This window comes from Diadema antillarum, unplaced genomic scaffold (assembly GCF_040938485.1).
Source record: "Diadema antillarum isolate AM-2024a unplaced genomic scaffold, OU_Dant_1.0 seq00000300_RagTag, whole genome shotgun sequence".
NCBI lineage: Eukaryota > Metazoa > Echinodermata > Echinoidea > Diadematoida > Diadematidae > Diadema > Diadema antillarum.
The window spans coordinates 1,320,609-1,336,176 of record NW_027271323.1 but is presented as its reverse complement, the minus strand read 5'-3'; the positions used below and the strand labels follow the sequence as shown (position 1 = coordinate 1,336,176).

The 15,568-nt window shown below is 39.7% G+C and overlaps 1 protein-coding gene across 1 annotated transcript in view; it reads left to right on the top strand.

Moving 5' to 3' along the window:
- The window catches only part of LOC139730252 (ankyrin and armadillo repeat-containing protein-like), a 31,197-nt gene extending 24,450 nt beyond the window's left edge, over nucleotides 1–6,747 (top strand). Inside the window, exons 17-21 of the mRNA XM_071641136.1 lie at nucleotides 1,619–1,777; nucleotides 3,317–3,434; nucleotides 4,516–4,822; nucleotides 5,274–5,323; nucleotides 6,211–6,747. Coding sequence (XP_071497237.1) covers nucleotides 1,619–1,777; nucleotides 3,317–3,434; nucleotides 4,516–4,822; nucleotides 5,274–5,323; nucleotides 6,211–6,437 — 861 coding nt within the window. The 3' untranslated portion in view covers nucleotides 6,438–6,747. The remainder of the gene's footprint in view (nucleotides 1–1,618; nucleotides 1,778–3,316; nucleotides 3,435–4,515; nucleotides 4,823–5,273; nucleotides 5,324–6,210) is intronic.
- The last annotated feature ends 8,821 nt before the right edge of the window (nucleotides 6,748–15,568 follow it).

Here is a 15,568-nt window from a genome sequence, read left to right as displayed (position 1 = left end):
AACCATGCAGGAACAAACTAGCTGGCGATGCAGCTTTCTTTTCTTCTGCTCCCAGGCTGTGGAACCAGCTCCCTCCTCTTCTGAAAACATCACCAACACTGGATCACTTCAAACAAAACTTAAAGGACAAGTTCACCTTCATAGACATGTGGATTGAGTGAATGCAGCAATATTAGTAGAACACATCAGTGAGAGTTTGAGGAAAATCGGACAATTCGTTCAAAAGTTATGAATTTTTGAAGTTTCTGCTCAGTCATGGCTGGATGAAAAGACTAAGTAAGCTTGTGATGTTACATGAGTACAACGATATAAAGAAAGAATAAAGAAAATTCAACATATTTCCATTTTTCTCGCATAACAAAAGAACACTCGACTTCTCTCTTTCAGAAGGCAGGGGGAATAATATTACCCTCAACATACGTCAGTAGCAAGTCGAAAAAATGTGCACTTTATTCAAAAAGTAAAAAGTTTTGTGAAATTCTCTTTTTATTTTCCTTATATACTTGTATGCATGTGACATCATACACTGTAGTAGTCTTCTCATCCAGCAGTGACTGCGCAGATACTTGAAATATTCATAACTTTTGAACGGATTGTCCAATTTTCCTCAAACTTTCACTGATGTGTCCTACTAATATTGCTGCATTCTCTCAATCCTAATGTATATGAAGGTGAACTTGTCCTTTAAAGACCTACTTATTTTGATATCCCTATATGTGCATTGGACTTGTACTGTCACTGCCTGGTAATTTGTATATATTTTATCTCCTATGGCGACCAGGGATGACATCTCATAGCGCTTTGTATCCGGTGGAAAAGGCGCTATAAAAATGTCTGCTATTATTATCATTATTATTATTATTATTTATACACTTTATTCATTCGGCAATGAAAAAAATTCGATATAACTAAAGATAACTGCTGGTCCCAAGAACTTAATTTTTACAGAAGTTGCCTGATTTTCAAGATCAGTGCTGGTTTACTATTTTGCCTTTCAAGTATACCACTGATTCCAAATGTTGACCCTCTTCACAAATTCTTAGCAAATCATTCATGGGTATCTAATTGTAACAGCAGGAGCATACAAATCATTTGCTCTGGATATACCAGTGATGAAATTTCTTGAACGCATGGTCCAGTTTATTGCCGCATTAATTTGACTTTTTGTCAAATCTGAATATTGAATAGTCTCATGATCTTGTCAAACATTTACTTGTTAGTCACCACATACGTACATCTTAACAAAATTTTGTAGAGCTACATGTATGTTGTACTTTCCTTTAGGTGCATTATCAAAATATTGTGCAAGACTTTGCATTATCAACTCTTTAAAGCAAAATATGGCCAGTTTCATTCAAAATTGAGTAGCAGATGCTACTAGTTGTACTTTTCTGAGGCTGTAGAATTGATGCAGAGCAAGGAATAGAGAGGGGGAGAGGCGAGAAGTCTGCTAGACGGATAATGGCCTGGCATCAATTAATTTCACATTCCAGCTATCAATCATACATCCTGTATCATATCTCATTGGGCTTTCCAGCATCCCTGTGAGACCAAATGGGTGGAAAACACTGAGTTAAGTGTGATTTCTCTCCTGCATCTGCATCATATTTCTGTGTAGGACGTGAGACTGAAAGCAGGAACTGCCCTAGCCACGTTTGCCTTCAACAACACCAGCCAGCAGTACGCCATCAGGGAGGCGGGAGGGATCAGGATGGCCAACTTTCAGCGCTTCATCGATTCGGAGAAAGAGGCTCACCAGGCCCATGCCTCTTACCAGGTAACCATGGCAACCTGATCATCTTACATCTGTAGAATCTCATATCCTAATAGATACCGCATTAGGGGGTGGGCCTTTGGTGTGTCGCAAAATTATGTTGAGATTTTCAGAGGGCATGAAGGCTGATTCGGCTGTGGTAGTATGGGCATGTGGTAGAAGAGATGAAATTTTCTGGGTATAGGAAGCTACAAACTTCTTTGTGTCTGGTCCAAGACCATGGGACATATTTTGCAAAAACCAGGAAAAAGACATTTGCAGAGGGCATTGTAAACTTTTAAACCACAGAGTGGGCATCCTTGAAAAAGACCAGACAGGAAATTAAATGTCTGACCCCACAGAATGTGAAAGATGGATATTACATGATGATGATGATGATGATGATGGTGGTGGTGGTGGTGGTGATGATTTTGATGATGGTGATGATGGCGTTGATGACGATGATAGCGATGATGGCGATGATGATTATGATGATGATGATGATTATGGTGGTAGTGGTGATGGTGACAATAATGGTGTTGAAGATGAAAACGATGACTATGATGATGAGGAGAAGGATGAAGAGGATGATAATGATGATGATATCTTAACCCATTGGCTGTAGAGCTCTTTATCAACTAAGTATTCATGAATCCTGAATGACATTCATCTGATTGGTGATTTAATAGAAGTATGTTCTTCTTTCACTATCACAAAAATCGTTTTGTACCTTAGTGAGTACTTTCGCCTCCTACTGGTGGCTTCTTCAGACTGCGTCGTAGATGGCGATATGACGCTGGACATGAGAGAATGGTATCATATACATGTGAGAGAATACAATGTATATTGGCCCGAGTCTCTGTTCATTGTGCTAGCTGTTTTCCTCTTGTGAATTGCCTCCCTTGTCCACGGGCGATGATCTTCTCTGCCTTTGTTAAATTTGTGATTGTATATTATGGCGAGAAATCATCGTCATCATATGATATGTTCCTAGTGTATGTATACCACATGTATAATACAGTCTTTCTTACAAAGATCTCCTTCATTGCTTTGTGTCACACCTGTGAGTTTGCTGTGGCATCAAAAGCACTCAAAGAAACCAAGTATTTTACAGGAATGAAGACAGGTCTGTTAAATCTAACCTTAGAACTTAAAAGGTGGGCTATAACATTACCATGTCAGATAGTGGCCAAGCTCTTGTTTTCATGACAAGTCCTAAATTTTGATTAACATGCCTGAAATGTCATGCATTCTGACTGTTCCATGGAGGTTTCAGTGATGTATTGTGCTTTTGTGGGTAAAGATATGTTTAGCTGTAGAATACTGTGTATCTGAAAGCAAAGAAGCAATTTAAAACAATGTGACAGCTCTTGTAGACTTTAATTTGAGATGTGTACCTAAAGTGACTAATATACAGATGGTACATTTAGTGCCATAAACTACATAATATTATGTAAACATTTGGCATGGACCCAAGTATGTAGGTGACATTCTTTTCCTTTGTTGTTTGGGTAGAGGCTGTTGTCTGGTGTCCATTACCATTTCCTTCTCCCATCCCAACAGATTGTGGTTCTAGCTAGGGTGATTGTTGACCGCGACCAGGTCTCCTTATCGGCCGAGGGTGTGACAAGACTCGTGGGTCTGCTCAAGTCTGATGATGAAGAAACTGTCATCTTAGTGGGTAAGCAACTGTGGATTCAATCCTGTTTTTAATTTGTTTCATGACAAAAGTTTCAAGGAAAGCAAAGAGGCCAGTTCATGAATCATATTCCTTATCTCCATTTAATTAAGTTTTGTTCTCAGTCCATTGTTCCTTTGCTTTGATGCAGAAATCATCAATGTATTGCCAGAAGAATACTGTGTCTGCACTGATTTGCATGTTATGCCTTTCTCATTCTTCAATGAGAACTTTTCCACAGATGCTGCAACTTAGAGCAGTTCGCACAGACACCCTTTGTAGACATTTGAAAAATTTTTTTATAATTATGAGGAACATATCAATCCTTACAGCAGGATATTGAGCATCCCCAATTCCTTAAAGGACAAGTTCACCTTCATAAACATAAGGATTGAGAGAATGTAGCAATATTAGTAGAACACATCAGTGAAAGTTTGAGGAAAATCAGACAATCCGTTCAAAAGTTATGAATTTTTGAAATTTTTGTGCAGTAACCGCTGGATGAGAAGACTACTGCAGTGTATGTATAACTTAGATGTCACATGCGTACAACAATATAAGGAAAATATAAAGAGAATTTCACTAAATTCCATCTTTTGACAAAAGTACACATTCCCCTGACTCGTTACCGACAAATGTTATGGGTAATATTATTCCTCCCGCCTTTAGAAAGAGGCAAGTCAAGTGCTCTTTTATTATGCGAAAAAAGTGAAAATATGTTGAATTTTCTTTTACATTTTCTTTATACTGTTGTACGCATATGACTCACAAGCTGTAGTAGTCTCCTCATCCAGCGGTTCCAACACAACAATTTTAAAAATTCATAACTTTTGCATCGATTGTCCAATTTTCCTCAAACTTTCACTGATGTGTTCTACTATTATTGTTGCATTCTCTCAATCCTTATGTTTATGAAGGTGAACTTGTCCTTTAATCCTCCCCACATCCCTTCTTCCCCCCCCCCCCAAAAAAAAGAGAGAAAATAATGCTATTTTCGCCAGTGTCCTCACTGCCATCAGCAATACTCATATGTTGATTAACTGTCCATTTAATTCATGTTTGCACTTTTATCTCCCCATTGCAGGGAGCCTGCTGGCAAGCCTTGCCCACACGAGGGCAGGCATCCCAGACGCCATGATCACCTCGGGTGCTGTCGACATCCTCATTGGCCACCTCCACTCTGCAAACATGGAGGTGCGACACTCCGCCGCCGTTGCCGTGGGCTACCTGACCTTCAACCGCACGGCCACGCGGCTCCTGCTCATCGCCACCCGCAACACGCCGGGCCTCTTCCAGAAACTCATGGACAACTTGGACAAGGACGGGAAGATTTCTCGGGACTTCACCGAGGAGTTCCGCCGACAGGAAATTGTAGGCCTTCCAGCACTCAGGTACGTACCAGTTGGAACTCTGTGGCAGATTACTCAATCTAGCTTATCATAACTGAGGACTGATTTAAATGTGTAACCACATGGGATTGAATAGATTGCATTAAAATGTATGAAGCAGACCTCCCAATAATACTGAATTTGGAGGAAAGAGCCTAAATTTTGACCATTCCCAGCTCTTGTTTTAATAGTAGTTTCCTATTTTTCTTGATAATTTTACTACACACTCGTATGGGACCTGCTCTTTCTTTCCTACTTTTGAGCCACATCATCCTTATTTTTCAGTCAGAAAGGTTGGCATGATACACTGTTTCTAGCCATAGATTAGTTGGTTCTGTATCGAACTCCAAGAACATGCAAATGAGAGGTTCTTTTGTTAGAATGATCTTTCATTCCATGTTTATTCTAAGCTTGTTCTTCTCCCCTCCCCCCCCCCTTCATTCTCTCTCTTCAGTTTGGAGAAGCACGGAGGACCAGCGGCAGTCCCTCCTCCAAGACCAAGGGGTGAGTATTTAGCATCATTCCTCCTCAACGGTTCTCTAAACATCTTCACGTTTCTACGATTGAACTTTCCCACTGAGTGGCTATAAAACCTATTCACAGGTTCTTATACTTGTACTTGCGGAATAAAATTGCTTATATTTGTACTTTTTCATCCCAATTCACCAAAACGACAGAATTTGATTTGACACTTCCATACATGAAAGTTGATTTACTAGTACGGACTCACAATCCGTTGGAATGTACGGTCTGCACAGAAAGCAACTAGCATACATGCACTGAAATAAATACTAGGACACACACATGCACACATGCACATAGGCCTACAGCTGTACTACTACTATAATAGTATTTATCAATATGATGAAGCACACAATTCACACCATTAAAAATGCATTCAGAAAATTGTAAAGATATTTTTGTGGATTTTAGAAGTGCACTCTAGCCAAAAGTATTACAAAATCCACAGACATCTATGAACTGCCTATTTCTGTGCATCCAGTATCCTTCACGTCTTGCTGTAGTACCGCCAAAGTTAGGGCTGAGTAACAAAAACGCATTGCGAGAAAACTTTGCGTCAAGCAGAGGGACTTGTAGCAAAGGTAATCCGTTTATAGCTGTAAGATAACCAGGGGTTTCAACACAGGTCACCCAGATGTCAGACCTGTCCATATTTGAATTCAGTGCTGCTTAAAAACTAGTGTTTTTCAGAGGCAAAAGATTGGATAACTCTCCATCAACTTCCATGCAAGTCTAGGGTGTACTTGACTCACTCAAACTCAGTGTACTTTTAGTCTCAATAGAATATGCATATTTAGATTCATTTACCTATCCATTGCAATTTCATTTGTGACTTCGTAATGGCATGTACACGTCAATCCCTTTCAAAGGATCGAGTCGACAGAGTCGGCCTAACACCACAATGGGCTTCAACAGCCGCCCAACGACGGCTGCCACGACGGCAGGCAAGCCGATTCCGCGTTCCACGTCTGCCCCAGTGCGCTCCCGCCAGGCCAGGGGTCCCAGGGTCCTGTCAACGGGAACAGCGCGGAAGGTGAAGATTGAGGAGAACGGCACCACCCTCCCTCAAACCTCCAACAAGGTGGCGTGGGATTGACGCTACCTCAAACCTCCATCAAGGTGGCCTGGGACTGATGCTCCCTCAAATCTCCAATGAGGTGGCGTGGGATTGAGGTTTCCTCAAACCTCCAACATGGTGGCCTGGGATAGAATTCTACTGGCAGGGTAGACGAGGGAGAGGAAATGATGTTTTTATTGCAGAGGTACAAAGGAAGAGGGAGAGAGACATACCAAGTGAGAGAGAGAGCAAGTGGAGTTCATGGGATGCATTTCTGTATGGATGTGTGTGTGTGTGTATATGTGTGTATATGTGACCCGCTACAACAAAAGGATCCTAAAGTCGCTGACGGGTGAGCCGAGAAAATCGAGTTTGAAGTCAGATCATCAAAATCCGTCAAAGCGTTCAGATTTCTGTTTTTGACATAATTTTGTAGTCTAATGTATCTTCTATCATCTGCCGAAATTTCGAAGCTAAATGATCAAAGGAAAGGCAAGAAAATAGCATTTTTCTGGGCCATGATTTTCCAACTTTGAACGGAACAGAAACGTGTCCGAAGATTTGGATTTAGCACCGCACCTAGACTCCGCCCCTAGCAACGAGGAAGTGATCTCATTGGTCAGTGCGTGGCATCCTGGTTACTGATTGGTCGTGCGTAGACCGCTGGCGTTAAGCTTGAATGAACATCGCGGAGGTTGCTAGGTGCGTACCTTCTATTGTCAAACGGTGAAAACTGTCCTACTTCCCCTTGATCGTGATAGCGTCGGCTGGAAAACTTTGAAGGCGGTTTTGTCGAAACGTTGATTTCTTATACCACTCGACATGCGCTAATAAAATCATTGATATCTCTGCAACGGAGTACTTTTATGAAGCATCTTATATATGACATAAAAGTGGAAGAGTAAGGTAATAACGTCATGTTATTTTCAGAAAATTGTTCCCCCCCCCCCCCCCGACTTTCGGATCCTTTTGTTGCAGAGGGTCACATAGGTGCATGCATGTGAGGTACAGTCAAAGAGATTTTTCTCCTCCTCACCACTAGAGGGCGGACTCTACAATAGTGTCAGTGATTTCATGGGGGCTGCCATTGACCCACTTAGTAATGGCAGACTTTGCATACTGAAGTTAACATTTTTTGCAGCGCGCATATGCACTTCATACGCGATACCACTTCTTGATTTGGCTGCTCCTCGGTTGCTCGTTTGCTAGCGTGTTAGCACGAGGGGTGAGCCTGCCGCCTTGTCATCATCCAGTGCTCCCCATGCGCTCACAAAACAATGGTACAGGGCATATGCATACTCCGCACTCTAGCAGTGTACTGGGGGAAAATCTCCATGGCCCGAATTCACCAAGGTGGTACAAATGAAACCATGGTTTAAACCATGGACAAAAACCATGGAGCGCCAAGTGTCGCACGGAATATTTGGTTATAAAATCAGTCATTTCGTCGATGAAATGATTATTTTGTAATGAAATGACAACATTTTGTAGCTAAATTGACATTTCGTCCACGAAATGATAATTTCGTTAACAAAACGGTCATTTTGTCGACGAAATGACCAATTTCGTAACGAAATATTCCGTGAGACGCTTGGCGCTCCATGGTTTTTGTCCATGGTTTAAACCATGGTTTCATTTGTACCATCTTCGTGAATTCGGGCCCATGGGTCTAGTGTATATGCCTTTATACTGTAAAACCAGAAACTTTTGCAGCATGAAACTTTCGGGAATTAGAGCAGACGGCCTTTTTTACGGTGTTGAACTTTCACGAATTACTAACCATGAAAAAATTATGCATACTCATTGCATCTACATCTGAATGAAATATATGTGTAGTACTCAGTATTTTGGGGCTTTTAGTAATGAAATATCATTACAGTATCAGAGAGTACCAGTATTTGTTTTGATGCCTGTTAAACACAATTGCTTTAAATTTTGAAGTGCAGTTGCAATCATATTTCATCGCGTACTAGGTCTAACTGTTTACATCAGCGGTACAAGTGAATTTTAATACTTGTAAGTTGTACAGCATTTTACTGGCATTCAGTGCATGTGTAGGCAAAAACTTTGGCAAATCTTGGTTCCACACAAAATCATGAAGGTTTCATGCACACCAAACTTTCTGGATTTACAGTATTTCATAATGTTGCGCGTGGTTTGATTCATAATTGAGAACTGCCTTGACATAAACGTTAGTGATATCCCACCTAGCAGACAATATTCAAGGCATTTGTGTTGAAGGAAAGCAAAATTTTCCAAGAGTTTTTGATTTTGCAAAATATTGGTCAACCAGCACTGCATAGTATACAATACAACGTATTTGCATTGTGTGAAGTACCTTCAAAGGCTGATCTGTCCAGGTTGACGCTGATGAGTCTCCAAATATACACACTTATTATGGTGTGAAGGTGTGTCAGGAAGGGCTTTCAACTGCATACCACAAATGTGTGTCCATGGTCTCGTTGGATTCCAGTAGTCCACAGTTCAGATTTCAAGGTATGATACCATAAGTGCCATGTAGAATGATTCCTGATGATTACCTGTATATTCATCGTCAGAATGGTAAAGAACTCACACAGTGGACAGATTTACCTTTGAGGACCTTTGTCAGTTTCTGAACATGTGTGTCTGAGAAAGAGACAGTAGTGAAGGATGAAAAGCATGTACATCTTTCACAATCATGTCTTCTGAAAGGTCATACCTCTCATAGTGGGACCTGCTTGAGGTTCATACAAAATTCCATGTTGTAGATAATTTGTGATTCTTGCCATATATTTGGATCACATTAGACCTTGTGTGAAGTCTTCTATCTCCCTCCCTGTACCCTGCTGTAACGTTGTAAGCGCAATGGTACATAGGCAGTTTTTTTATTGTACCACATCATCTTGGCTTGACCCACAGTTTGCTTTTTTTAGCACATAGTTGTGCGATATTTAAACAATGACGGATGCAGTGTACTCCCAGAAGAAATGTATCAGGTTTGTGATACCTCTTGTACATGATCTATGCAATGCAGAAGAGGTGACGGCAGACTGACGAAATTCTTGATCGTATTTTACTTCCAAGATGCCTCTTACAGATGATAAAACCTGAAATTTGATGACAGGATTCATGAAAAAGTATTAGAGAAAATTATAATGACAGCTGTCTTACATAATGCTGCTCTTCCTATAGCCTCATATACAATGTGGGATACCAAGATCTCAACATGTGCACTTCTGCAGCATAAGAACTGAAAGTATTACTATTCTCATTCACTGCTTAAAGCCCAAACATAGTTCTTGGAGAGGCTAAAAGTTCATCTTCCATCATTGGGAATATTTGCTTCCAGTACACTGAAAGGGTCTACCAAGAAACTTACTCAGTTGATGCAATTTGCCAGGATAATGAGTTGTTTTGGAGTGCTTTAAAATCAAAAGTGTATGAAAATTTTGAATGTAGTACACAACTTTTATTCCAAAAGAGCCCACTGAGATGCCAGCTCACAATATATCAACTATCACAATTATTGTGAATCGTGGTGATAGGACTTGTCACACCCACATGCCAATAACAATAGTCATCATTGTTACCTGTGATGATACGGTTGCCCTGGTAACCTGGTTGATTCAAACAGAGCAGATCCCATTAGGAATTCTGCAAATGGGTATGCATGATATTCTCATGACTCTTTGTCGTGTAAACAGGAGATTCTTTGACATGCAACATGTTTCAAGCTGTTAACTGTATCATAATGTTGTCCCCACTGTAAGATACAGTGGAAACTCGATATAACGAGATGGTCGGGACCGAGTCATTTTCCTCGTTATAGCCGATATCTCGTTATATCAGTAGGCATAAAAGAAGGCATAAAATAATGACATTAATTTGCACATGTGGGACTACCCTTCATATTTCAGTCAATACTGAAAACTTGATATTGTGTGTGAGGGAATTACTCACCTTTATGGGTAAGAAGATGTTTTTGCCAAGGAAATCCATGTCAAGAATGTGTTTCTTATTAATTGTAGATGTTTGAATTTGTAAATTTATATAGCTTGCGATTGTATCAAGATCGTCTGTGGATTGGTATCTGGTTATCGAATGGGTGTGTGTTGTGTGGAAAGCTTGAATATGGTCTGCACAATGCTGTGTGTGTATGTGACACATTCTGTATGTACATTATGACTGCGTGTGTGTGAAGACGGGGAATTCCCTAAGTAGAAGGCCAATCACAGCATCAGATTGCCTCACACCTGCTAAACGTCATGATGATGTCATGCATACATTATGGCCGTCCCACCACATTTTCTGCATGTATCAGTGTGCGTGCACACACACACTTCACACGTACAGCATGCAGTGCTAGCTGGAGTGCATTGAAGAAAATGATTATGTGTGTGCAAGACAGTTTTTGGCGCATCAAGCTTTACAATCTCGGAAGATGATAGCACAGGCGATGTAAAGCTTTACCGAAGGCATTTTGCTTTACCTCGCTATAGCAGGTTTGATTTACTATGTTTTTCTTTGTTTGGAAGTCACAAAATTTATCTCGTTATAGCAGTTATTTCGTTATAGCCGATCTCGCTATAAGAGTAGCATTTTACATAGACTTGTGTGGAAGGACATTTGGGACCGAGAAAATTTCCTCGTTATAACCGATATCTCGTTATAGCAGTGTTCGTTATACCGAGTTTCCCCTGTAGTCATTGCAAGCGTATATTTGGTGTGCTGTTCTGCAATAGCACTGTGCAGGGTAAACACTTTGTGTGTGTTTGTTTTGTTTGATTATAAGAAATATCTCACTGGGAAATTGTGGTGGCATGGGACCAAAGTGACTTTATTTGGTTTGTAACGTGTAGAAATGGATGGCGTTATTTGCAAGTTATGTTTGTGATGCTATCTAAAATCTTGAACTGTAAGTATATTCCTGATACCAAGGTTGATATAAAAATATTACTGTACATTTAAATGTTATTGTATGTCGAAGCTCTCACACTTAAGGATGAACAACCTTTTGTTTGTTTAAAAGTTTGTCATAAAAAGAAATAATTCTGTGATTTATATCACCCATTTATGACCTATAATTTTGTGTGTGGGCAGGGGGGGAGGGGGGGGGGGCTCTCAAACTTTAATCTAGGAAAGGCTCAGTAAATCCTTTATTGACATAGAAACTCAGTCATACATTGATCCAACCTTGTATGCTACCCAGTACTGTGCTTTGCATGGCAATTAGATATGTGGAATCAGTTTAGACGTTTCTCTTTCTATCATGTTTAAAGTAGACGCAACTGGATTTCAAATACATGTAGTTAAACCTATATAATTTTATAGTCAAAGTCAGATATTTTTCAAAGTCGGAATTCCGTTTGGCTGTTGATATAAAAGTTCACATAGAGTAGTCAAACTTCGTGCTGAATAAAACGCTGCTTGAAAGGTTGTATCGAACAATGCAAAGTGTCAGTTCTGAAGTACCAGTAGGTGTAATAAGATAAGATCCAGTTAGTTTATGGTGCCTTTGGCTTAAAATGCTGTATTGGTCATGCTGTCAGAGACAGACAATGTACACAATCTGTGAGGAACAAAGGGGAAGCAGCTGATAAATATGTCATGATGAGATTTCTGTAGTAATGATCAGACATGTTGTCTTTGGGTAATGGTTTTGAATGCTTGATATTGAAGTCTTATCAACCTAGTTCTTGTCAAGAAAACTTCGTAGATTGACTGTAATGTGAAGATTTAAAGTGCAAGTGTGTGCACTTTTAAACAATTTATCTTTACATGTTTTGTGTATATAGCAAGTATTCTGAAAGCTTACAATAGAGCTTACTATAGCATTCATGCTTATGCAACATATTTGTTGTCTCCTTGGGAGTCAAGAAGAAATGAAAAAAAAAAGATATTTTTACGCTTGCTTGTAGAGTACCTTCAAGTGGTTGAAATCATGTTTTACTCAAAGCCATCTGGAAATGGACTACGTACTTTCTTGTATTGATTATTTGTAGCTTCAACTATTATTTTTTCATGTGCTAAATCTGTATTCATGTGACCCATAGCTATGCTGACACGGATGTATTCATATATAATATTCGTCCTCCTTTGAGTATGGTTTTATATTAGTCTTCCGTCCACTTTTGTCCTTATTTTTTTATGCAATACACAGCATGGGTATAATTATATGTGACCCGCTACAACAAAAAGGTCCTAAAGTCGCGCACGGTCGAAGCCGTGAAAATCGAGTTTGAAGTTGGAGCATCATAACTGGTCAAAACTTACGATTTTCTGATTTTGACATATTATTGGAGTCTGACATGTCTTCTATCATCTGTCGAAATTTTGAAGCAAAATGATGAAAGGAAAGACCAAAAAATAGCGTTTTTCTGGGCCATGTTTTTGGCGTTTCAACCAAGCAGAAACCGGTTCGAAAATTTGGATTGAGCGCCACAGATGCTCCGCCCCTAACAACGACCGGAGTGATCTCATTGGTCAGTTTGCTGCTTGCCGCTAACCGAAGCGTGAAGCTCGCACACTGCCAAGTCGATTGTAGCCTTTAAACAAGGCGACTCGCTCTGCGTGCCCCCGTATAGCGCGTTTACCCCACAAACCTGTTGGCCGGCGAGTGGAGCGAGCCGCCTTTATCCACTCGTTCAGGGATGTGTACTTTTGTCGTTGTTGTTGCTTTATATTCTTTGACAAATTTGCGTACAAATTTGACGCAGAAAATACGCACGGCACCAGAATATAAAGCAACAACAACGACAAAAGTACACATCCCTGAACGAGTGGATAAAGGCGGCTCGCTCCACTCGCCGGCCAACAGGTTTGTGGGGTAAACGCGCTATACGGGGGCACGCAGAGCGAGTCGCCTTGTTTAAAGGCTAAGTCGACTGGTGCGTGCGGGCGGGGTGCGCTATGCCCAGCCGCTTCTCCTGGCATCCTGGTCACTGATTGGTCGGTGAGGAGACCGCCGACGCTGTGCTTGAATGAGCATTTCGGGGGTTGCTAGGGTTTACCTTCTATTGTCCGGAGGTGAAAATTGACTAGCATGTCCCTTGATCGCGATTGCGTCGCAAGGAAAACTTTTAGGGCGCTTTTCTCGAAACAGTGATTTCCCATACGTCTCGACATGCTCTCTTTTAAACATCGATATCTCTGCAGCCGATTATTTTCATAAGATGTGTTATATATCAATTTAAAGCAGAAAGATTAGGAAATTTTGTCATGCAATTTTCAAATAATCGACCTCACCCGACTTTAGGATCATTTTGTTGTAGCGGGTCACATATAATGTGTCTTTGAGATGAACCATCATCTTGATGTAAGAATATGCAGTCATTATTATGTAATGTACTATCTTTTCAACAAAATGCTAGTTATTTTTCAAACAGTTCTGTGATCATTTTTCAGTGCAATTTATGCAAAACCAGTGCCATGCAAGTTCCATTGCCAGCATAGAGGCAACTTGTGTGCCGAGGTAATAAACGCAGGATATAATACATGTATATAAATGTGATTTCCGTCCAATGTTATGATATGCAATGTAGGCTAATATGCAACGTGGGTTGATAATTTTGATTTTGTGTAGCTTACCCAGTATTGGAAAAAAACAAAACAAACAAAAACTGAATCATCTAACATGCACAGGTTAATGAACATAACTATAGAATATTTTGCTTTTCACAAAAAGCTTTCAGAGTTCTTGGAATGATCATTTCGAAATGGATCATCTTATTTTCCTTTTCACATACATGTACTAGACATGGAATTTATATAAGTGAGTATGCAGTGTTGCATGAAATACATTCGAGAAGGTACAATAAACTGCAGTTACCATGCATAACTTGTTTCTTTTAATAGATATAAAATTCCATTCTGTGTGGAAACTGGATTACGTTGTATTGAACATTTAGGATTTATTACTGTCATAGGCGACAAGTCTTGATCTGCTTCCGAAGCACCCTGTACAATACATTTATGCAGTTTTCTGTGTCGCTGGTGGAAAATGTAAAAAGAATGATAATATTCCTGTAAATAAGCAATTTTCTATCACCATAATTTATAGATGTATGAAAGAAGTTTTTTACTCTAGTCTGGGAGTTTGTGTGGGGAATTATGACATATTTCTTCCTCTTGAATAAAGCACCTGAACTTTATTTCTGTCTGCTCTTAGTGCTGTTTTCTCTGTGTTTGTTTTAATGAGAAATGAAAGAGGGATTATCACAGTGAAACAAAGACCAAGGTAGAGATCGGATTAAAGGACACGTTCACCTTCGTATACATTAGGATTGAGAGAATGCAGCAACATTAGTAGAACACATCAGTGGAAGTGTGAGGAAACTTGGACAATCTGTTCAAAAGTTTTGAAATTTTTAAAGTTGAGTGCCGCCATCACTGGATGAGAAGACTACTGCACCTTTAGATGTCACATTGTGTAGAATGCTATAAAGACATTATAAAGAAAATTCAACATACATGTATTTCCACTTTTTTTGCGCAGGCCCTAAAAGAAGAGCACTTGACTTGCCTCTTTCAGAAGCCAAGGGGAGTAATGTTCCCCTTCCCATGCTGAATATCAGTAACAAGTAGAGGGAATGTTTGCTCTTTTTCAAAAAGTGAAAGTTTGTGGAATTTTTGTTATATTTTCCTCACACATTGTTCTACGGATGTGAAATCATACACTGTAGTAGTCTTCTCATCCAGCAGTGACAGTGCAGAAACTTTAAAATGTAAAACTTTTAAAAACCTCAAGCTTTCCTCACACTTTCACTAACTGTGTTTGGTTTATGGTGCTGCATTCACTCAATCTACAAGTATATTAAGGTGAACAGTAACAGTGCATTATTTTGAGACGCTTTAAATGTTTTGGTCTTTGCAGTGACTGACATGATAACCCTCGTTTATATGCTGCTGTTTTTTAACTTCCAATGCCATGTAGTGATTTATCTACTTATGAAGAGTTTGAATGCAAAACGAGTTAGCTCCACTCTTGTAAAAGTGAGATATTTGAGATTAAATGTGCATAAAAACAGAAAATAGTAAAGAAAATATGGGATATTTTCCATCATAACTTCAAGAATATTCCTTGTTATGTTACAAGTGAGGTATCACTCAAAAAGTTTTATTTTGATCTATCTGTTGATGGACTGAATTGAAAACAATAGTAGCCATGATAAAAAATCATGGGCAAATGT